At 38.2% G+C, this 22716-nt stretch overlaps 2 protein-coding genes across 5 annotated transcripts; both read right to left on the minus strand.

Moving 5' to 3' along the window:
- On the minus strand, positions 9607-13119 carry LOC18770343 (syntaxin-51). Of its 4 annotated transcripts, none has more exons than XM_020568719.1 (6): positions 12774-13119; positions 12044-12265; positions 10584-10789; positions 10394-10494; positions 10232-10276; positions 9760-9939 (listed from the first exon to the last, which is right to left on the minus strand). In XM_020568719.1, exons 1-6 carry the CDS (start codon positions 13055-13057, stop codon positions 9814-9816), a joined length of 984 nt encoding a protein of 327 aa, XP_020424308.1. In that variant the 5' UTR covers positions 13058-13119; the 3' UTR covers positions 9760-9813. The 4 variants fall into 4 exon arrangements, with proteins under 4 accessions (XP_020424307.1, XP_020424309.1, XP_020424308.1 ...); XM_007202457.2 differs by having other exon boundaries at positions 12794-13021; XM_020568718.1 differs by having other exon boundaries at positions 9607-9939; positions 10232-10494.
- LOC18770411 lies at positions 14571-22164 on the minus strand. Its single transcript, XM_020568717.1, has 9 exons — positions 21732-22164; positions 18462-21148; positions 16909-18262; positions 16162-16508; positions 15869-16072; positions 15412-15572; positions 15152-15243; positions 14936-15038; positions 14571-14808 (listed from the first exon to the last, which is right to left on the minus strand). Exons 1-8 carry the CDS (start codon positions 21901-21903, stop codon positions 14992-14994), a joined length of 5064 nt encoding a protein of 1687 aa, XP_020424306.1. The 5' UTR covers positions 21904-22164; the 3' UTR covers positions 14571-14808; positions 14936-14991.

Raw genomic sequence — 22716 nt, forward strand, 5'->3', positions numbered from 1 at the left:
CATGAACCAAATATTTGGGCTTTCATTTACATGAATCAGAGGGAAAAACCAAGACACTGGAAAAGCCCAAACCCTTTTGAACAAATTACAAATATAGTTATGATCTGAAAAGAATAAAATACTTGCAATTAAAGAATTGATACACACCATTTTGGATAAAAGCCCAGCTTCTCAGAAGATCTCACCACTTAGTCTCTATCCCAAAAAGCAAAAACAGCAGATCTTTTTCTCAAGGAAGCCCCACGTGAATTCTTGACTTTGAAAAAGTCAAAGTTTTCAAACTATCACATAGGAGTTGAGAGGAAGTTAATGAAGGCAGGTCTTACAGAAAGACTTCTCCATTTTTTACAGCCAAAGAAAGAAGATCAAATTCCCTTTTTATATACACTAAAGTAGGTGACCTTTCCGAGAGATAAGCATGCTACATTTTCAAGAGATAAGTAGGGAGCATGGGAGTTGTTCACCAGGAAAAGCAAACTGACTATCATGGCAGATTGTGTTTTTTACAAGAAACAAACATAGAACAAGAAGAGTTGGTTTTCTTTCAGAAAAGCAAGGAAAAGACCTTTATGAAAGCTAATTGTTGATGGCTCTTATCTGCCAAAACAATAACTTCCTTCTTTTACGGCATTGAAAAGAGAAAAAGATTTTGGAAAGATCTGCCGCCCATTATTAAAGAATAAAAGACTCATTCCAGCATTTCCTATAAATATGAGAGGAGGTGAACAAATCAAAGGATAGCCAAAAAATCAATCAAGACAAAAAACTCCCAAAGTCATAACTGAGAAATTCAAAATGATCAATTGATCTCAAAAGCCTTCAAACACTGGAGCGACCAAAGCTCATTGAGCCACAAGAAACAAGTCAAGCTAGAATTCGAAACTCTGATCTCAGTTCAGTTCAGAGAAGTAGTTTTACAAAGTGAGATTTCTCTCGTTACAAATTTGGTTCAGCACAAAGCCAAGTCAAGTAGAGTCAGGGTTTTTCACAAATATGAAAACCTCAACAAATTTACAGAAAGCCTTGGTCAAGCAGAACAAGCACCATAGCGTAGTTCTAGCTCAGTGACCATCAATCTAGCCACTTCTGTCCCTTTCAAACTGGAGAGGTCTCAATTCTGTCCGTTCAGCAAGCCTTCCATGCCTAATAATAAATTGAAGCTCTGCCAAACTCAAGCGTTGGTATCGATTTCCAGCTGAAACTCATTAGTTGAAGGTGTTGGACACATCCAATCTAGCCCAGTTCAGAGGCAGCTATCCAGGCAGAAATCGAAGTCCAACATTCTGTTGTCTTGTTTCGGAGTTGTCATTTCATTTTTGAGTCTTGTAATAGACAGTTCTGCCTGAACAGTTTGTCTTCTTTTCATTTATTCTGGCCAGAACTACCAATTTTTTACTATGAAAAATTATGAAGTCCTCACCAGTTTGAGGCATAAAAAGAACTTACTTAGGTGATATTCCTCACCCAAATTCAAAATTGCTTGTTTAAAAGTCAGTAACTTAGGGCTCAAGTTATCTATTTTTTAGAAGTCTGCTAGGGTTTTGAACTGCTAGCAGTGGCACGCTCACTCACAAAAGAAAGTTGACTTCTTGACCACTAATGGGGAACTTTACCCTACCATCACAGAATTAAAATCAAAATAGGTGAACAGTGGGTAATAACTTAATGTTCACTTCCATGGGTGTTGACAACGGTTTGGCCCCAAGCAAACTTGCCTCATTCAAAATATCAAATGTATATTTTCGTTGAGATATTGGAATCCCATCAGTGGAGCAAGAAACTTCGACACCAAGGAAGTACCGCATTTGACCAAGGTCTTTAATGCGAAATTTGGTGCGAATAAAGTCTTTAAGAGAGGCAATGGCATTGTCATCGTTGCTGGTGATGATCATGTCATCTACATAGATGAGTACAACTGTGAAAGAGGTGCCAGACACTTTAGTGAACAGGGAATAGTCAGCATTTGACTGATAAAAACCACCTTGTTGGATAGCATCAGAGAACTTGTGGAACCAGCTACGAGAAGCTTGTTTGAGCCCGTAAAGGGATTTGTTGAGTCGGCACACCATATGTTGCTCCCCCTATTGACGAAAACCAGGAGGTAGTTGCATGTACACCTCCTCAGTGAGATTACCATGGAGAAATGCGTTCTGGACATCTATTTGGTGGAGAAACCAATGACGGATGGCGGCAACAGCAAGCAAGCAAGCAAGGGGCGGTGGGCAATTTGGCGACAAGAGCAAATGTCTCTTTATAATCAATTCCTTCATGTTGAGTGAAGCCTTTCGCCACCAACCAAGCCTTGTAGCTCTCAACCGTACCATCTGAGTTGTACTTAATTTTGTAGACCTACTTACACCCAATAGGATAATGACCGGAAGGGAGAGATGTAAGGGTCCATGTTTGATTTTGTTCAAGGGCTGTCAGTTCCGCAACCATGGCTTGGCTCCAATGAGGATCCAAAGCAGTATGTTCATAAGTCGCAGGCTCCACAAGAATGGTGATATTATAGAAAAAACTCTAATAAGGAGAAGAAAGTTGTGCATAAGAAAGATACCGCGATAAGGGGTGACGTGTACCTGACGAAGAATATGACGGGCGGTGAGCAACCATAACCGTGTTGTAAACATGGAAGTCACACAATTTGACATTGGGTTGTGGGAGACGATTAGAACGTCAGAGGGGAGCAGTGATGAGGGTCAGTTGGGTAGGGGCAAAAGGTTAATCATGGGATGAGTCTGGTATGTCAGGCGTGTCCGTAAGGTTTGGAGAAGGGATTGGATTGGGAAAGTCGGATGGGTCAGCTGAGTCTGGGCCAGGAGCATGGGAGTCATTTGTGTTGGGGCCGATTGGGCTTAGAAGAAAAGGTGATGTCTCGGAGTCCTGTGAAAGAAGGAGAACAATCATATCTGGTTGATGCTCTTGGGGATGGGTACTAAATGGAAAAACATTTTCATGGAAGACAACATCCCGGGAGGAAAAAAATTTATGTGTGGTGAGATCGTAAACCCAATAGCCCTTTTGACCAAGAGGATAACCAACAAAAATGCAACGGCAAGCTCATTGATCAAATTTATGTGAAGGTGTGAGGTTAGTGGCATAGCAAAGGCACCCAGAAGTACGAAGATGAGTATATGTGGGTTGCATTGTGTGAAGCATTTCGTATGGTGATTTGTGAGAAAAAAGAGGTGTAGGTAGGTGATTGATCAAATAACAAGCCGTTTGAATACTTTTCCCCCAAAATTGTAAAGGCAAGTTGGCTTGAAGCCGGAGAGCCTTTCCCATGTTCAAAAGATGATGGTGTTTGCGGTCAACAACCCCATTTTGTTGGGGGGGTTGAGGGGCATGAGTGGTGGAAAAAAATTCCTTTTGTATCTAGGAAGGGTCGCATGGATATAAATTCAGCTCCGTTGTTAGCTCGAAGAGTTTTGATGTGAAAATTGAAATGTGTTTCTGCTTAAAAAGTAAATGATTGTAGTATCCCTTGTGTTTCTTATTTAAAACTCATGAGATGTATCCAAGTATAAAGTGTAAAATCATCAACAATTGTTAAGAAATAACAAGCCCTTAAATGGGAATTTATTCGATGCAATCCCAAAATATCACAATGTATTAAATTGGAAGATGCATGAGAAGAAATTGAACTAGATGGAAATGATAGACGAGTCTGTTTGGCTAAAGGGAAAATGTCACAGACATGACTGGAATTGAAAGAAATTTCAGAATTTGTCTTGGTGAGAACTTGGAGAGGTTCAATGGATGGGTGGCCAAGACTTGGTGCCAGAGGTTGGATTGTTTCCAGATGTGGTGAGCTAGGATCAGGTTTTGGTCTTGTGCCAAGTAGTAGAGGCCATTATGTTGCTTGTCCAGGCCAATCATCTTCCCCGTAATAATGTCCTGCACAACACAAAAATAGGGAAAAAAATATCACTATACATTGCAATGCATGTGTCAATTTACTGACTGATAGTAGATTAACTTGAAATTGTGGAACTTTGAGCACTTCATCAACTTTAATGTGTGGTGTAACTTGTAATGAGCTAATTGACTTGATGTGTGTCTGACCACCATCAAGCAATTGAATGGTGGCTGACTTGGGCAAAAGCTGCAGATTTGTTAACTCAACAGAAGAAGTCACATGGTCTGTGGCTCCACTATTAATAATCCAATATAATTTCGAGTGTGGAGCTACATGAGTCATGGGAGATAATGGTATAATAATACATGTGGTATTTGCATAGTGTTGTGGGTTACCATCATTGTTTTTCTGAAGCATGGCCATCAGTTGGTTGTATTCCTCTATGGTGAATTTGGGACCATCACTGGTTGGAGTCTTGTGATTTGTGTCTGAATTCTTAACACTCTTTCTCTCTGCCTTGACATGATTAGCCGTTGATTTCCTTCGGTTGGGTGGCTTCACTGACTTGCCATGTAATTTGTGGCCAAGTGGTAAGCCATGTAAATAATAGCAGGTTTCAACATTGTGATGATCTTGATCACAGTGTGAACAATGAAAGGGTGGTTTTCCCTTGTACGACTGATGAGATGATGCAACAGCCTCTTTATTGCTTGTCACACTCATGGAACGGCGGTTGAGATTGTCACGATTAAGGGATACCTCAACCTGCTTCTCTTGTTGGAGAACAAGAGAATATGTTTTTCGTGTGTCTGGCAACGGATCCATCAACAAAATCTGTATGCGTAATGCGGAATAGGCTTCATTCAATCCCATAAGGAACTACATAACTTTGTTCTTCTCTTCTCGCACGTTGAGCTTTTTGATTCCCCTACATGTGCAAGTTGCGGGTTCATTGTAGGACCCCAACTCATCCCATAATGCCTTTAGTTTGGTGTAGTAGGCTAAGATGGATTGTTGTCCTTGTTTGTACTCTATGATTTCTCTTTTGATCTGGTATATGCGTGAGTTGTTTCCTTGAGAGAAGCGCTCTCACAGGTCAAACCAAACCTCTGCTACAACGTTCACGTATATGACGCTGTTTGCGATGTCTGGATGTATGGAATTCAAAAGCCATGAAAGTACCATGTCATTGTTCTTTGCACTAAGACTGATTGCTGCAGAATGACTCCATGGATCGTAGTTGTCTCTTTCAAGTATTTGGGAAGCTAAAATGATCCCCGGATGATTCGAGCTATGTAAGGAATATGGATATGAAGGATTCGTGACAGCTGCCTCAATTGATTTCTCCTCCTCGCCCATTATGACGGTGTGTTGCGGAAGCGATCGAATTTTTTTTCAGAGTCACCAGGAATGGTGCTCCGATACCATGTTAGAAAAATAAGGAGATTGCTGCAGTGAAAATCTCGCTATTTCTTGATATTGAAATATACAATGGGAGGTCATTCTTATACAATCAATAGCTAAGCCATTCTAGGTAAGTCTTGTACATAAAGTAAATTACAATCTCTAATTTATACAATCCTATAATCAAGGAATTCTTGTTTCTTCTCGTTAATAGAGTAGGCTATACAACGTGGCCTCCCTTTTCAAGCTTTCTTTCTTTCTTTTTTTATTTTGCTCACTTCCCTTTTTCTTCTTTTTCTGTCCATATGCAAACAACTTATTTATGTTTGTTTTTGTTTCAAAGCAGCACACTCATACACAGAAGAAATTAGTATGCCCTTGTTTTTAACAGAGACGAAGAGAGTTGGTCAGATTTTCCAAAGGCAGAGGTATAACCCTTTTTTTATTTGCCTCTGCTATAGGAATAAACCCCATCACCTTTGCTTCATTCGTCAATTCCCTTTTTTTTCTTCTTTGCTGCACTTGGCGGTAGAGAATTAACTTCTCATTTTTCATTTTCAAGCAGAGAGAAGGAGAAACAACATGACGAAAGTAAAGACCCATTTCGTTTGCTAACTGTCATAGATCTCTAAACCCATTTTTTTTAGGACATGCCTAAAATTTCTTTCATCCGCAGAGGTTCTGGGTTTCTCACCCATATGAATTTTTACATCCAATTAATTTTGGGGTTAAACACCCATGGATTTGCATCCAAATAACTAAAGTTGATATTTAAAGGACATTTTCATCAATTTATTATAATTAAAAACTTACATTATTTAAGCTAACATAATTAAAAATAATAGGAAAAAAAAGAAGAAAATCAACCTAATCATGTTCTTCTTGTTTTTGTTTTTGTTTTTTTAATTCTTTTAGTTTTAGATTTTTTAATTTTTTAATTATAATGACTTGGCTTAACAAAAAATTTAATGGAGTTACACGTAGGTGGTAAATTACTGCACTTTATAAATTTTAGGTAGTTAATTGTAAGATCCCACATCGACCAAACGGAGAGGGGGTGATGTGCCTTATATGGCACACCTCGCATCCATCTAGCACGAGGCTTTTGGGAGCTCACTGGCTTCGGAGTCGTAAGAACTCCGAAGTTAAGCGAGTGGGAGGCTGGAGCAATCCCAGGATGGGTGACCACCCTGGGAAGTTGCTTCGTGAGCTCCCAGAAACAAAACCGTGCGGGCAGTGAGAGGAGGGCCCAAAGCAGACAATATCGTGCTACGGCGGAGCCGGTCCGGGGCGTGACATTAATAATGAAAATTAAAAATTCAGGTAGTAAGCATGCCGTCGCCTAAAAATTCATGTGGGGGGGTAGGGGAAATTTTCTTGAATTTAAATATAATTGAAGAGACAGGGGGGAAAGTAAATTGGGTAAAGTAAATGACAGAAATTAACGTGCGTAAATTAAAGAATTTAAAGACAAGTGCGTAATGTAAATTGAGTAAAATAAATAATTGAAAGTAGGCTTGGAGAGACAAGTGTGTAAACAAATGAAAATAATGTAAAATGACAAGTTATGTATTGTGTCACAAATCTTTTCTCTCTTCCAAAAGCTTGGTATTTATAGGGCTTCGATACGTCCCAATTTGGTCAATCATCAATTGACCTTCAAATCAGTCATAATTTCATACTTGATAAATATCATTAATTTTGGCTGATTGCTTCAATTTCCTTGGTTGACCCAAAATGCATTCTACCCCCTTGATTCATGCTTGTGGTTTAATCTAAATAAAATGCTGATTTGATTTTCTTTCCATCTTTAGCTCTCCCACATTAACTTTGGTTGAGCATCTGGTTGGCATAATTCCTTTCTCTAATTGGATTGTAACATGTGTGAAAATCCTCCTCCGGATGTTCTCTCCTCATTTATGCTTCAGGTGATTTTATGCATTCAGCAACTTCTAGTCATTCGGTCATATTTAGGCATTTGACCACTTTTATGTGCTCGACCGTTTTCACATGCTCGGCCGCATTTAGGTGCTCGGCCATATTTAGGGAGTCGGACACTTATATGCACTCAACAACATACATAATCTTTTGGGGTTCTAGCCATCCTTATTTATTTAGAGCTGATGGCTTGGGCCCAAATGGTAATTTGGGGCCGATGAGCATAACTTGGGGCTCCTTATAGATTATGGGCCACTCAAACATAACTAGGGCCTAAATGGTAATTTGGGACCGCTCAAGCATAACTTGGGCCCCTTGCTGATATAATTGTTGAATCCTGGACCTGACCCAACCAAATTTGGACCAAGCACAAACATTACCCCCTTCCCCCCAAAACCAAGTTTTTATGAACTTTGCCTCCAACTCCAACAAAGTTTATGAAAACTGAGAGTAACTTAAAGTTAATTCTTTTTCATGAATGCACGATTGCTTCAAGATTTTACTCTTATGTTGACTGTGGGAGCGATTTTCGTCCCAGGGGAATATTCGTCTAAGATTCCGTCTTTCCCTTCGTCATCTCTTTCTCTCTACAAAACAAATCAGAATAAGAGGACCACACCCGAAGGGCGTTGGCCAAAGGCCCTTCGATGCCTAAGTTAGTTCAAGTGTTTGTAGGAAAACAATAGCTAATGAAAAGGGTACGGAGTTGTATGCATGGTGTGGACCAGGTAGCCAGAGCCCCGTATGAGAGAGAGAAAGAGTATGGTGGCTAGGGTTTGTGAAAGATAATTCCGGCAGAGTTTCAGAGAGGAATTTAGACGTACCTCAACCCTTGTGCATTGCCATGTATTTATAGAGCCTCGTAAGGTTAGGGTTTGGAGAAAAATAATCCTTGTTGGGAAAGGAATTATTTTTCTAATTTTAGAAGATTTAAATCAATTAGGAATTTTCAAAGCAACTCAGCTATAAAGCCTGATTAAATATTTCCATGTCGCCACATTCCTCACACTTGGACTGCATATTTTGTGTCATATGGTTATTATTCGGCCTATGCACGCACGTACAAGCCGTTCTTGGCCTTATAATTGTGCTCACTTATGAAAATATTGTCATGTTGCAATAATATTCACTATTGTAAGTGTCATATTCTTCTCATGCCGAACATTGTCAAACCACCCGCAATTGCCAGCAAATAGAATGTTGATCACTATCCTCCCTCTTTGTATTCTGTGTATGATTCATTAATTGTGGTTGGTTTGTTACATATGGAAAGAAAAAAAAACATAAAATATTATGTGTTTTTTTATAAGAGAAATGCCATTAATATTCCACGAACTGTACAAATGAAACCGGCATGTTAATACTGATCTCATCAAAACCTTCTCAAGAAACTAAGTCCGAGTGAGAAAAGAGTACCACACATGCAATAGACTAACAAAAGAGTCCAAACAAAACCAGAACTGCAAAACAGACACTTCTAAAACAAATCTACCCCACCACCAAATATATAAGCTAATAGCAACCCATCGAAAGAGCACACCAATGCCTCTTAGATTTTGTCAAAGAAGACCTTCTATGCAAACATAGTCTTTTGTACAACACTAGATTTTTCAGCATGCAATAGGTCAGAAACAATGACACACCAAAATGAACAATCTACCAGAACAAAACACAAAGAAATAAACTAAAAACTAAAAGAAACCCATCAAAAGAGCACACCACCGCCTCTCAGGTTTTGTCAAAGAAGGCCTTCTAAGTACGTGTAGTCCTTTGTAGTCTTTTGTACAGTGCGAGAATTGTTTAGCATGCAATGGGTCATAACCAAAAGAACACCAAAACGAGACAGCCACATGAACAAAACACAAAATAAAGAAGAATTACCACCAACCGCCACCTCCACCGAACAAGAAAAAACAAAGCACCACTAGAAGCCCAACAAATACCAACCCACCAGCGTGTATGATTGTCAAAGAAAACCTTCTATGGGTGCTACATGTTTATTTTCTGCTAATGATCAAGCTTCATGTTCATAGTTTGAAATGTTTGTGCCTTTTTTTTTTTTAAAAAAAAAAAAAAATTTGTTTGAGGGTCGGCTGATGACCACAAATAAAATCATATATTTTGACACATTTTCTTTTAAATTTATTTTGCTTATAAGACATTTTTTGTTCTTTCAATGAATCAATAAATTGTTAGGTGCCGTTAAAGGGATCCAGAAGAAACAAACAATAAAGGAGTTGTAGCTCAAGTAATTAAGAGCATTTATCCATGCATCTTAGGTCCTCGGTACATCAAGCCATGATCTCCAAATACCAGCAATGGTTTTTAGAAAGCTTGGTGCTTAAGCAAGTTAATTGCTAGACTGCAACAAATATATATCTCTCTATGAAACTTGCAGCCCACGCTAGGTAATCAATCAAACAGAGCAAATCCAAGATATATTGTGGACGCCTTTGATAATCTCTCAATCCCTGTGCATTTATGCATTTTACTTTTTACAAGTTTTAAACCAAAGGCAGGAGGAGCTTGTTGACACATGCCTTTGCAACCTAGTATATCACTTCTGGTTGGAAAATTCCACCATTAGCAAGTTGATCATTGGTAATGTAATGTTACAAGTACTTAATCAATGCCCAGGTAACAATTATTAAAATCACAACCGCAAGAACCAGTAGGATCAAAGAAGAACAACCGCCTTTGGTGCGTTTGTTCAGCACAGCAAATTTCTTTTGCACCCGCTGTTTCAAGAACAAACAATGTCAATGTGAGTTTAAATTCAATTTACAAAAGTGGAGGGGTATAACAAATCAAATCGGGTGAAACGATACCAAAATACACAGATTTTGTTTAGGGTTTGTTGTTTGAAAAAGTTTTGAGATTTATAATCTCTCTTTGACTATCTGATCATTAAGGTGGGTACTTTGTATGCCAGAAAGAGATCTTTATTTAAAACTATATGTCTACACGAATGTCGGTGCTGTCCCATGAAATTCAAGCTAGGAAAGCAAGCAATAATATGGTAATGATAACCTGTAGGTTGGAATTTGTTGAGTCCACATGCTGGTCCAGATTATCCTGGATATTGTTTAAGAAAGACAAGTTAAAAAAACTGCAGAAGTCTTCATTGCAACTCTGGTTGGACATAAAAGACACCATAATAATGTAAACTGGAAAATCAGCAAAAGACTCAACCAGAAGCATAGTGTGCAGATCAAGCTCTTCATTTACTGCCAACGCTATGTGTTTTGTACTAATAACTGTCTCCTCCAATTTTCCAAGTCCTTCATCTTGTTCTGCTAGGAATGTAAAACACATTACCATTAGTCGCAGACTAAATCAACAATTATAGAAAGTAAACACCATTTAATTTACAATCACATGCCCTTCATGATTTGCCGTTGAAAGCTAACAAGACCATGGTTGTCTAAATCTTCCGTTCTTCTCATTATATCATCCATCTTCTTATCAGGGCCAAGCAAGTTCTGTTTATTAGCAAGGCTAGACATGTTGAGAGCAATAGCCATTTGATCAGCTTTAGAACTCAAATTTGTGAGCATATCTTTACGACGATTTATTTCTTTCCCTGTTCTGTTTATCACAGCAGCAATTAAAATTTGTACAACGAGTGAAAACCAGCTAAAATAAAGCACCATATGAACAGAAACTTTTTTGCTTGCACAAAAGTAGTTTCTACCATTACACGCTACTCATTTGAATTTAGTAAACATCTTAACCAAAATCCTCTCAGATTTCCAAAAAAAGCAATCCTAATCCCATGACTTCAATATTCGATACCTAAACATGCATTTTGACACAATTCAGGAAAAACACCACATAACAACCCACCACTATAGAAGCACATCATACAGACTCATTAGCAATGCATAGAAGAAGTTAGGGTTTATAGACATTAGTCAATTGTACAAGCAAATAAGCAATTTTGAACCCAAAGAAAAGATATTACAGCAACAGTGAACCAGAAATCCGTCAGACTGTCTCATTAGAAAACATTATCTATCATATATAATTTTTTTATGCATATGTTTGTCCTGTTGAGTTTTCAAACTTAAAACCATTGTATATTTATAAATGCAATCAAATAAACATAAACATATGCTACAATGAACACAATCAGGTCACCATTCATTAATTGATATCCCATTGTACAATGAACACAATCAGAACAAAAAAAAATATCCATTTTGTATGATTAGAACTACTTTCATGAACAAGAAATAATTCCATCAATCTATTCCAATCTTATTTAAGTAATTATGAGCCGACCATCTATCTATTACCAAAGATTTTACTGGATAAACTTAAGTGAATTAATGTTCAGTTGTTAAAAACATAGAATGAGTCAACAGATATTTGATTAAGTAGATCGTATGCACAAAATAACAAACATTCCAAATAAAATACTAAATCGTTCTTCTGTCATTATATTTGGTCTCCTTCCTTTTCCCTCTACAACCTGGATCAACTAGTTTTCAACACTAGTTCATTCTCAGGCCATTGTTCCAATTGACTACTAAAACATATCAAAGAACTTCTCATATTCTTTTTTTATTAGTTTCAACGTCATCCTTGAAGTAATATTAACTTATATTGCACATTTCACATTCCATGATGGGGAAGGTTCAATTGATACCTTATATTAGTATTTCATTTTTTCTGATAAGAAAATGGATGGAATATAATAAAATCGAACAACCTTTAGGTTCCTATGAAATGAGGTTTGGAGTAAAGCCACTAAGAAGTTCCCGGGGATACAAAAAGAAATTCAAATTAAATATTGGTCATGGGTTAAGAACAGGAATTGAACTCTACGAGAATACTCACATTGACTGCTTGTTAGGAAGTTTAGACAAGAGTGACTGCAAAGTCTCAAGCTTTGTCCTTAGTATTGTAACCTTTCTTCGAGTTGCAGACATATGACGTTGTGTTTCGGGTCCAGAGGGTGGCAATGAACTCCTTCCAGAAATCATACCATTGATTTCATCAGCAAGCTTTGAAGCATCATTGAATTCTCGCATCCATGAGTCAGGAGATGCCATTACTTTACTGCCAATACCAGACATATTAATATTAGTATGAACGTACGCATAGCCACTAAGCACATGGTTTAGTGCCCATTTGGGACTGCTTCTGTTTTAAGCATTTCTGCCAAAAGCTGTCAGACGATCCTCTAGCTCTTGGTAAACATTTTTAATTTTAAATTACCTAATGAATACACATATCCATCCAGTTACATGATCATATAGCCTAATTAGAAGTAGTGTACACCTAAAACCAAAACCATCATTAAACTTTAAAAACAGATCATATATTAATTTCTTACAACACATGGTCATGTTAGCTTAGCATGCTGACACTGAGCAGATACAGGTAATTATATATATAAATATATATTTTACAATTTTTCAGTGAACCCAGATTTGATATTGGCACTGCAAGGGTTTAGAGGTGTCAACGACAATAATCATAAATTCCTTGAATTTTAATTTACCAGTTCTAGTTCATACCAATTCCAATTGTAGACGGACAGAGAAAAGAATAGTAAAGACATTACCAGATTCGATGTAATCTTACTTGTTGTGAGGGATTTTGATTCAAATCAGAGTGGGCGTTGGAGAAACAGAGACGTGGACTTGAAGGTGAGAAGAGGTAAGAAAGAGCCCCGTTGCTTCCCAGAAAAGGAAGTGAAATAGACAGAGGAAGCAAATCCAACCAAAAAAACAAAACCGATAACAAACAGACAAGAGAGAGAGAGAGAGAGAGAGTTTTTATTTTATTTTGTTTATATCTCCTGTTCTTTTGTCTGTTTTCCAATGAATGCGCATTAATGACTAGCATTCTCCAGGAAAAAAAAAATGAGGACTAGTTTGTGTGTCTGTTTTATTTTTTAAATATATATATTTTTTAAATATATATATTTTTTTTATACATCAAGTCATATTGGAAAAGGAGAATCGATATTGGATGGAAATGTAAATACTCTGAGAGCATTTATAGTGGGGAGGGTATATTTTAAGGAGTGTAGAGTTATTTTTATATTTTTTTTACACTTCCAGAGAGTGTAAATATGTTTTTTGTTCCAATGAAAAACGATGTAAATTCAAATATGCATATTCGATTTGTTTGTGATAATTCATTTTTGTGTGTGTTTTTTTTTTTTGTGTTGTATCTTTTTAAAATTAATTTTGTGCATGTTAGATTTATTTTATTTTTCCAAATAAATGGACCTAAAAAATTTTAAATTTGAAGAACATATGATTTTACCTACAAACTAACATAAAAATATCTATGTAGAAATTTATAATTTATTTAAACATTTTAAGGTACTTTTTCTAATATTTCATACCATTGGAAGTACAATGCAAATTGCATGAAATCTGGGGCTTCCATTTTGAATTCTAATCCTTCTCTTTCCCTTTTTCTCTTGTGGGTTCCACCTGCCAAGGATGTAAAGAAATATGCACATGTGCATCTAATTTTGCATTTCCATGGTTGTGATGTGTTTTTACAACTACTTATATCTTCCCATTGGAGATGATTCCGATGACAAAGTGTGTATATTTAGCATACACTTGACTTTACAACCCCATTGGAGATGCTCTAACCACTTTAATTATAAGTCCATGCAAGTATGACTCTTTTATTTGATCATAGACTTTATTATTATTATTATTATTTTCTGTAAGAATGTGAAGGTAAAGAGTCCCACATTGGAAAGTTGAGAAACCTAGCAAGGGCTTATAAGGAGTTGGGTTACTCCCCCCATTGCCAATTGGTTTTGGGGTGGAACCTCAACTTCCTTCATGGTATCAGAGCGGGTTGCCCACGTGTGAAAGCCCAACGGCCACACGTGCTCCACGTCACCCAAAATGTGTCCACGTGTTAGGCTTGAAAATTCGCCACACGTGCGGGGGCGTGTAAGAATGTGAAGGTAAAGAGTCCCATATTGGAAAGTTGAGAAACCTAGCAAGGGCTTATAAGGAGTTGGGTTACTCCCCCCATTGCCAATTGGTTTTGGGGTGGAACCTCAACTTCCTTCATTTTCTTTGGTCCGATTTGAACTATTTCAATTTTGAACAACTCCAAGATCGTATGCCTAGACAGTACTCTAGTTGATGAGATGATCAAAGTCCAAAACGGGGAGAAACAAATTAGTTTTTGGAACATTCCTTATACAAGAAAAGTTGAAATCTCCATCAGGATGAGAAGAAACATGGGCTTATGTTGCTTTCCAAAATTATCTAATAGGAACGTGCTATTAGCATCCACCAGAAGAAGTCAATAAATAAGTTAACGACAATGTGATATTTGTTTCAACAAAACAGAGGAGCAAATCCTGGCAATAAGATGAACAAATCTTTGCAAAATCAGTGTTGACCAAAGTATGGTGCCAAAGAAATAACAATGCAGTAGCACATGCACAAATAGTCCGGCTTTTTAATCTTGAGTTAGAATCTCTGTTTTTCTAAATATCCATGATGTTAGCTCAATAACACTTACAAGAGAATCCTATACATCACAATAATTCTACATTTTTCAGCTACAAATTGGCTGGGAGGGATCACCTGCTCAAATAGTCTTTTGAAAATCTGCCACAAACAATACATAAATACATTAAAAAAATTTAAAAAAACAAAAAAAAACGATGTATCTTGTAAATTTAAGGAATGCTTAACCAAATCCAACGGTAATATGCAGACAGGGTGCGACTGTTACCTCTTCTTGACCAAAAGCTCTTCGACTAGTTGAGCGAAGAATAGATTGGATAGAATTTAACGCATTCCATTGTAGTTTAGATGATGCTTCCGAGGCAAGAGAACTACAAACGAGCATAACTTGGATATTTAGTCCAGCAATACCTAAAAATTGGCAGGCCAAAAGGCCAAAGCCATAGCTAGCTACTAAGATAATGATTTTACACCATAAAAGTACCTTCAGAGATACTGCAAAAGCTTTCTGGGGGGAAGATCGCCCCTGGGTCTGCTCCATTCTGGCTAGAGACTGCCAGAGCCAGGCAATTTTTACTGTAGAGAACAAGAAACAACTAATTAATAAGTTTTAGCGGCACATTACCAGAGTTGGCAGTTTCAAAGTGCACACGACGTATGCCTATCACTAAGGTGATTGCAGAGCTCAATAATTTGAAGACCGCATTTCACCTAAACAAAAAAGAGAAAATTTGAAAAGCATACCTTGACCATGATGGAACAAATTTACTATTTGGTATAACATCGTCATCTTCTTCGTTTTCATCATCTGATTCTTTGTATGGAGAGATTTCATAAGACTGTTCTTGATGTGTATTCGCAGCGGACTTCCCATTGTCTATTGCTTTGTCTACATTGCTCAGTACCTTAAAGATCATATGAAGTATCAGCATGAAGCTGTAAAGAGAGAGTAAATGTACACAAAATATGCAGCCATTCATGAAGCTGTTAGTAGTTACCCTCCAGCCTGCAGCAAAAGCTCAGAAATTTGTCTTACACATAGGCCTCCCTAGTATGAACTACGCAAGTAAAACCACTCAACATATGAATACATGTTATTTCAGAGGAGAGGAATGGGTTTAATTGCCTCCTATGATGTACAATATGCAATAGATCCTAAGATAAGGTGAATATCAATTCTTAAGAAGTCATTAGCATTTACCTCTGCGTTATATCCAAAATTACTCAAGGTCAAACTGTGTTCTTCATGGATAACACTCTCTCTTCTGGCATTACTTGTTGAAACCCTGGAAGTCCTAGGCTCAGTCTCTGAAATGTTCCTGAAAGTATCATATTCCCTTTCTTCTTCCATTGTCTTATGCGCTGTTTCATCCTTAGATTTCTTACTCTCATGTCCTCTTCCATCCTATATAAGACAGTCCAATACTGATTGTGATTTCTAAAATAGCAAAAAGATAGATTTAATAAAAGGTGACATGGCATGAAGAATCATACAATGGCCTGGCGTTTCATTTCTTTATCTTCTTTTTCAGCAGGTAACTTGTCTTCATGTTCTCTCTGCTGTCTCCGTGCTTCAACACGCATTCTTTTTCTTTCCTTCTCCTTCCTATCTTCCTCTTCCCTTTGTCTCTTCTTTGCTGCCATATCAGCATCTTTTTTCTTCCTCTCTTCTTCTTTCTGTTTCTTTTGCAGCTCTAACTGCCTCATATTCGCTTGCTCCTTTCTTGACCGCTCAAGCTTCAAGGCTTCCTTCTTCATCTTGCGCTCATTCTCTTTCTTTTGTGCAAGACGCTTTGCAGTTTCGGCAGCCTCCAGGGCCTTCACTTTGATGTCCCTCTTCCCTATAAGAAAGCACAAGAAGCTCCAAATACTGAACCAAATCATCGGAGAACAGGAAGAAACAAAGAAAAGAAAAAGATTCCAAAATCTTCACCAGACATTCACAATGATGCAATCAAACAACAGGTGAATCATTGTCAACCTCCTACCGACATGACAAGTTTACCAATAAAATAATTTTTTACCTCAATGATCCCAGACATTCAAAACTAATTTACAGCTCCGAACATAACACTCCTCGATTCAGTAAAAAAAAAACGATCATCCATACTGTAGTCCAGTTTCCACATACCGTTAAGATCTACACTCTAAATACACTCATATGGAATATGTACATGTAATGCAATTCCAAAGTTCTAAAATTGACGGTTCTTCATGATTAAATTACTAGTAAGAAATTACCTGTTACAACTGCAGCTGATTGTTTCTGTTGAACAAGAGGAATGAAGGAAGTCATACTGGACACAATATTGTTACGCTTAGGCTCCCACTCTGACAAACTTGGACCACCTTTTCTCAAGCTGGTTTTTCCAGATAATTTTGGTTTACGAAGTGGTCCAGTGGTCCTCTTAATATCATTTGTTCCTCGTGATATGCTCAGGTTCTCGTTGTTGTTATATCTTCTCTTGATGCTGTTTTGGATTCCATGCTTCAGTTTGAAGCTCTTACTAGTCCCCGTTAAGCTGAATTCAGCATTTACTGAGTCTAGACTAAGTCTACCAGCATGCGGTTCAGCTTTCGAAACTGATGCAGGAGGGTTTGGAATTTCAGTAATGTCAGCAAGTGGTACTCTTTGTATCAAGCTATTTAATACTTCTGAAACAATGCCACCTCGGGAAGTAGCAGATACCTCATCCATATTCTCATTTTCTTCACTAATGCAGGGAAGTTCTGGATTTAAGCTCCCTCGCTTCCCTGAACTGCTAGTGCTTGAACCAGTTCTATCCCAGAGTTTCCCAACTGGCGATATGTAAGGTTTCTTAATGTCCCAACCAGATTGACTACTACGATTTGGTAGGCAATCAGAATAGGACCTTCCATTAAACGCCTGGCCAACTTCCTCACTCAAGCAACTATGACCATCCTTTAACGGCTTGACAGCATCATTCATTGGCAAGGTGGTCCTCATATCCACACCACCCTCTAGAAGCCCAGTTGGAACAGACTGATAGAGATTTGGAATTTTGGGCAACTTATTTGAAGCTGAAAAGCATGCTATTGGAGTTTGCATGTAAACAGATTTGCAAAGCTGCTCCAAAATGCTGGCACGTTCAAATGTGGTGCTTGGAAGGTTCCACTCATCAAAGTTAATATCCTCTCGAGCAATGCTTGTTGGTTCGTCATCTGTTTCTAAAACAAACCCCTCAAGCTCAGGCTTTGTATCATCACCACCAATCAAATCCAAGGATTGGCCACGTGGAGAACCAACTGAAAAATATGAAAATTTTCGGGTCCCCCCAAGATCAAATCTCTCTTCCTGCATGGCTCTTCCAGCGCAAGTCCAATTGTCAACATTTCCTAGTGTAAGATTATCCTCAAGAGGAAGAGAAACATGGTTCCCTTCTATGCGTGGACTTCCTGTATCAACAATAATGCTAGTTGGATGTGCTACTCCTGTTTCCTCCATAAAACAATATTGAGACTGGCCAGCAGCCTGCTTCATCAAACTTGAGAGAAGTGATGCTTCCAATTCTTCATGCATAAAAGTGAAAGGTGCATTCCCACTTCTGTCCCCCCCTCCCACGCTGATTTCACCCTGTGAAACACAATCTTATGCATTAGAACATATTATATAATAGCAGACAAGCAACCTGTATAAGAGAACAAGTAAACAGAATTCCCAAATAAAACAAGACTACTAAATAGGATAGCAACAATATAAGGGAAGTAGCTGAGAGAGAGAGAGAGAGAGAGAGAGAGAGAGAGAGAGCAATGCACAACAGAAAATTGAGTACCTCTTTCATATGTGCCTTAGGTGAAGATTCAGACCTCTCTATCATGTGGTGATCCTCATTTTGATGTGTTTCTTCAACTGGACTTCTACTGACAACTGATTTCACAACATCCTCCTGAGAAATTGAAGGGCCCTGAGATTCTAGTACGGCATTCGGACTATGCTCTACATTTCCCAAGTTTCCACAAATAGAATCTCTATTGATGGTGTGAAAAACCTTTTCAATCAAGTCCCGTGAAGAAGACAGGTCATCAACTATTGTGTGCTCAATCTTTCTTCGTTTATGCTGAGGCCATGAACCCTGCATAGAAGAGCTAAAACTTCTTCCCTTGGATTTCTCTGCAATCTGGCATTCAGTTGATTTGGTATAACCTACATCTCCCTTATCACCAATACTCCACGGTTCATAGTTTGGAGAAATGTGTGACGGTACAATCTGCTGAGGCAAGTTACCCTTCATCTCATCCATGGAAGCAGCACAAGGATTCTCAACTGCAAGATTCTTTGCATCCAGGATTCTGAAAGAACCAGGTTCGGACACCATAGTAAAATCAGAATCCGTTGATACTGTAGGATTACCAACGGCATGAGAATACAGTGCACTCTCTTCTGTGACCAATTCGGTTGGTTTTGCAGCATTAACATTAGACAGGCTTTCAACCAAACTTTCCCGGGCTACTTGCAAGCCCATTGGATTATCTGTCAAAAAGGATTTCTGAACTTTGCCACTTTCTAGCAAAGTATTAGCAACTCCATCCTTATGAGCATTGGATGTCTCTTTTACTGATGAGGCAGCATTTTCATTCGAGGCACTTCCATTTTTATGCAACTGCTCTTCAGGGGCTTCAGATAAACTACTCTGGAGCTCCTTTCCTCTGACGGAAACTTCCTGATCCCCCAAAAAACTCATCTCCAGTGGTGTGTTACAATTGTCTAGGTAATTGACAGTTATTCCTTCAGCCATTATGTTTTCAGCATGCATCAAGGAAAGATAACTTTTTTCTGATGACCTACCCTGCATTCCCTTCGTAAGAGCAGGTGTACAAATTCCATTCAAACAGGACTCTTCCACGTCATCAAAATTAAGTTGCTTGGGATTCACAAACGCACAATCAGCAGGCTGCCTTGAGTGTAAAACTTCTCCTCCACTTCTAAGCCCATTACCATCCAAGGTAGATCCAGAACAAATAGGATTAGCTTCAATACATCCATCAGGATCAATTTCAGTTTCTCCAACACTTGCAACTTCAACAAATTCACAGGTTTGTGTACAAGGTACCTCTTGTACCATAGTACTGGAGATATCCAGATGCCTGATTCCTGCAACCCCATGAGTCAGGTTTTCTGGCAAATCCTTGTTTGAAGCAGCAGATCTGGACTGTGTACCCCTGTGATCCAAAACCTGGGAATTGTCCTCTGCCCCACAATTAATTTCTGTGCATGTATTTCTACCAGCGTAGTGATCTGCAACATTTTCCTTGTCTGAAGAATCTATTGAATTCACTGTACATAGGTCTAGATCCCTTTGAATTGGAATAGACGTTCCAGCAGATATTTGAGTTCTCTGGGCATCATGAGACTTGTTCGATGCAGCAGACATTGACTGATTTATTCTTTGACCCGATATGTTGCTGCTGGCATCTTTTGCTACAATTCTTTGACCAGACATGTTGGAGCTAGCACCTTTTGCTATTCTTTCAACACTACGCACAACTTGTGACCCAGTACTTCTGGAGACAAAGTCCACAGAAGAATTCTCCTTACTTGAATGTTTTTCCCCATTTGCTGCACTTAACTCTAGATTATCACATGTATCAGGAGGCTTGACTAAGTTCATTTCATCAACATGGTCAGTTTGTAGGAAAGATATCGCACACCCAATAATCCCACCAGCACAACCATTAACGTTGTTCTTAACCTGTGAACTGCTTTTATTGGCACTGTTGCGAATTGCGAGAGCTCTTTGTCTGGACTTGGATCTTTGAACTCTAGCCAGTGATAGATCTGGGTCATGATAAATGTTTGAGGTTTTTGCATCCCCCTGATCTTCAGGAAAAATAGCACTTGGATCCTCTTCTCTCTTATCTTGAGGAACACCTTTGGAGGAAGCTCCTGCATTACTAATGGGGCACTGTTGCAAAATTGTAACCTCATCTCTTGCACCTCTAGCTGGTGATAGAGCTGGGTAAGGGTAAATGTCTGACAATCTTGCAGCCCTATGATATTCTGGAGACGTAACACTAGGATCCTCTTCTCTCTGATCTTGAGGAACACAATCAGAGGAACAACGAGCATTACTAATAAGGCACTGTGGCAAAATAGATACCTCATCTCCTGCACCTCTAGCCGGTGATAGAGCTGGGTTGTGGTCAATGTCCGAGATCCTTGCATCCTTCTGATCTTCTGGAGATGTAACACTAGGATCCTCTTCTCTCTGGTCTTGAGGAACGCCATTGGAGGCACACCCAGCATTACTTACAGGGCAGTGTGGCAAAATCAAAACCTCCTCTCCTGCACCAAAACCTCTGTCAAAACCATGACGTTCAGTGCACAAACCATTTGGTAGCTCCCCATTGTGAGCTGTAGGAACTGGCTTGTCAAACACAGGGCAATGGCTACCGGTAAAATGGATCACCGGCTGTGTGCGAGGGAGTGGAAATCCTAAAATCAGCTCTGGTTTGTTCAATACTGTAATGAAGAAATCAAAAAATGCTTAATTAATCCATGGGCATAACAAAAGGGCAACGACATTGCATACATACAGCATACAAATGTATACAGTATACAGATGTGTGTGTGTGTGTGTGTGTGTTAGCTCAGGCCGTGCAACTGAAACCCCATTCACTGAAGCCATTCTGAGATACTTGTCATGACCAGTTGATGTGTCGTTCAAATTACAAATAATATCCCGAATTACAAACTTTCTTGGAAACCAAACAGAGAATTAATAAATCGTTGACGGTTCGAATTATACTAATACATAATGCAATATTAAAAACCTAGGGATGATTTTTTTCATCATCTAAAAACTTAATTGCTACTAAAATCAAAACAACACAGAAACTATTTCAGTCTAAAGAGACACAATTAACAATGTTATTAAAACGATGCCTTCCAAAACCACGCAATTCGAAGTGAAAATGGCAAGAGTTGTAGAGAAATTATGAAAATGGAAGATCACTCTCAAGCATTGTTTGGTAAAACTTAGTAAGAAAAAATTGTATGATTGTCTTGAACTGATAGAATTGAAGGTGGGGAAAGTAGTACGCACCATGATTGGGGTCAAAGGAGGAGGACAAAAGCCATGGAGGAGGGGCAATTCCGTCAATAAGGCATTTGGAGGTGAGGTGTTGCTCGAAGAGGTAGGCCTGGTGCTTGGCTTGGTTGACGATCCATTTCTTCCTCTCAAAGATTTGCACCAATAGCTTCTCTGTCGTCGACATTTTCACACTTCAACCATGGATTTCGATTCACTGAGTTACAGAGGGAGAGAGAGAGAGAGAGAGAGAGAGATTTGGATGTTTGGGAATGGACGGTCGAGATAGCTTTCGCGTATTAGCGCGGACTGATTTTCAAATTTTCGGGAACTTGAAGAGTGTTGAGTTGAGCGGGTTTTGGGCTGAATTAGAAATGGAGGCCCAAAAAATTGAAATTACTTTAGACACACACCCATTGATTTTTTTTTAATTTTTATAAAGGACAATTTTCACATATAAAAAGATTTTTAAAAAAAAGAAATTAAAAACAAAAAATAGAGGAATGTCGGTGTAGTGGAGAGAGATGAATGAGGTGGAGTGGGCAGTAACTACTTTCCCCTTAATTACTTAAGTGAAATTTGTTTTTTAATTTTGTAATTTAGCAAAAAAAAATTTTACAATTATATCCTCATTATATTAGATTGTGGTGTTTATTAGCCACAGTTATTTTCAAAGTTTTTGAATGTTTCACTTTTAAGGTCTTCTGCGTTTATATATAGAAGATTAATCAATTATTAAGAGCATCTTCAATCGATATGTCAAATTGTCACTTGGATATGAAATGGCAAAATTTTAAAGTTAAACCTACTCCAACCAAATAGTCAAATCCTACATAGATTTGAAGACTGAAAGAAATATGTCAAAAATAATATATCAAAAAGCTTGATGTCAAATACTATTTTAATATTTTTTTAGTCATGGACCCCACTATCATTTACTCTCTTTTCAAACTTTATGCCTTATATGAGCCCCATTTTCTTTTAAAAGTATAATAAATAC

Source organism: Prunus persica, chromosome G7 (genome assembly GCF_000346465.2).
Source record: "Prunus persica cultivar Lovell chromosome G7, Prunus_persica_NCBIv2, whole genome shotgun sequence".
Taxonomy (NCBI): domain Eukaryota; kingdom Viridiplantae; phylum Streptophyta; class Magnoliopsida; order Rosales; family Rosaceae; genus Prunus; species Prunus persica.

Excerpts from the sequence above, each read along its gene's own strand:
- LOC18770343 (XM_020568718.1), bottom strand. The coding sequence starts at position 13,057 with ATGCTAGTCATTAATGCGCATTCATTGGAAAACAGACAAAAGAACAGG. Across the intron at positions 10,495-10,583 it reads TCAACGGCAAATCATGAAGG|AACAAGATGAAGGACTTGGA; the intron begins GCATGTGATTGT and ends CATTCCTAGCAG. Across the intron at positions 9,940-10,231 it reads CAACAAATTCCAACCTACAG|CGGGTGCAAAAGAAATTTGC; the intron begins GTTATCATTACC and ends TTCTTGAAACAG.
- LOC18770411 (XM_020568717.1), bottom strand. The coding sequence starts at position 21,903 with ATGTCGACGACAGAGAAGCTATTGGTGCAAATCTTTGAGAGGAAGAAA. Across the intron at positions 21,149-21,731 it reads CTCCTTTGACCCCAATCATG|TATTGAACAAACCAGAGCTG; the intron begins GTGCGTACTACT and ends TCTTCATTACAG. Across the intron at positions 15,039-15,151 it reads CTTTTGCAGTATCTCTGAAG|TTCTCTTGCCTCGGAAGCAT; the intron begins GTACTTTTATGG and ends GCTCGTTTGTAG.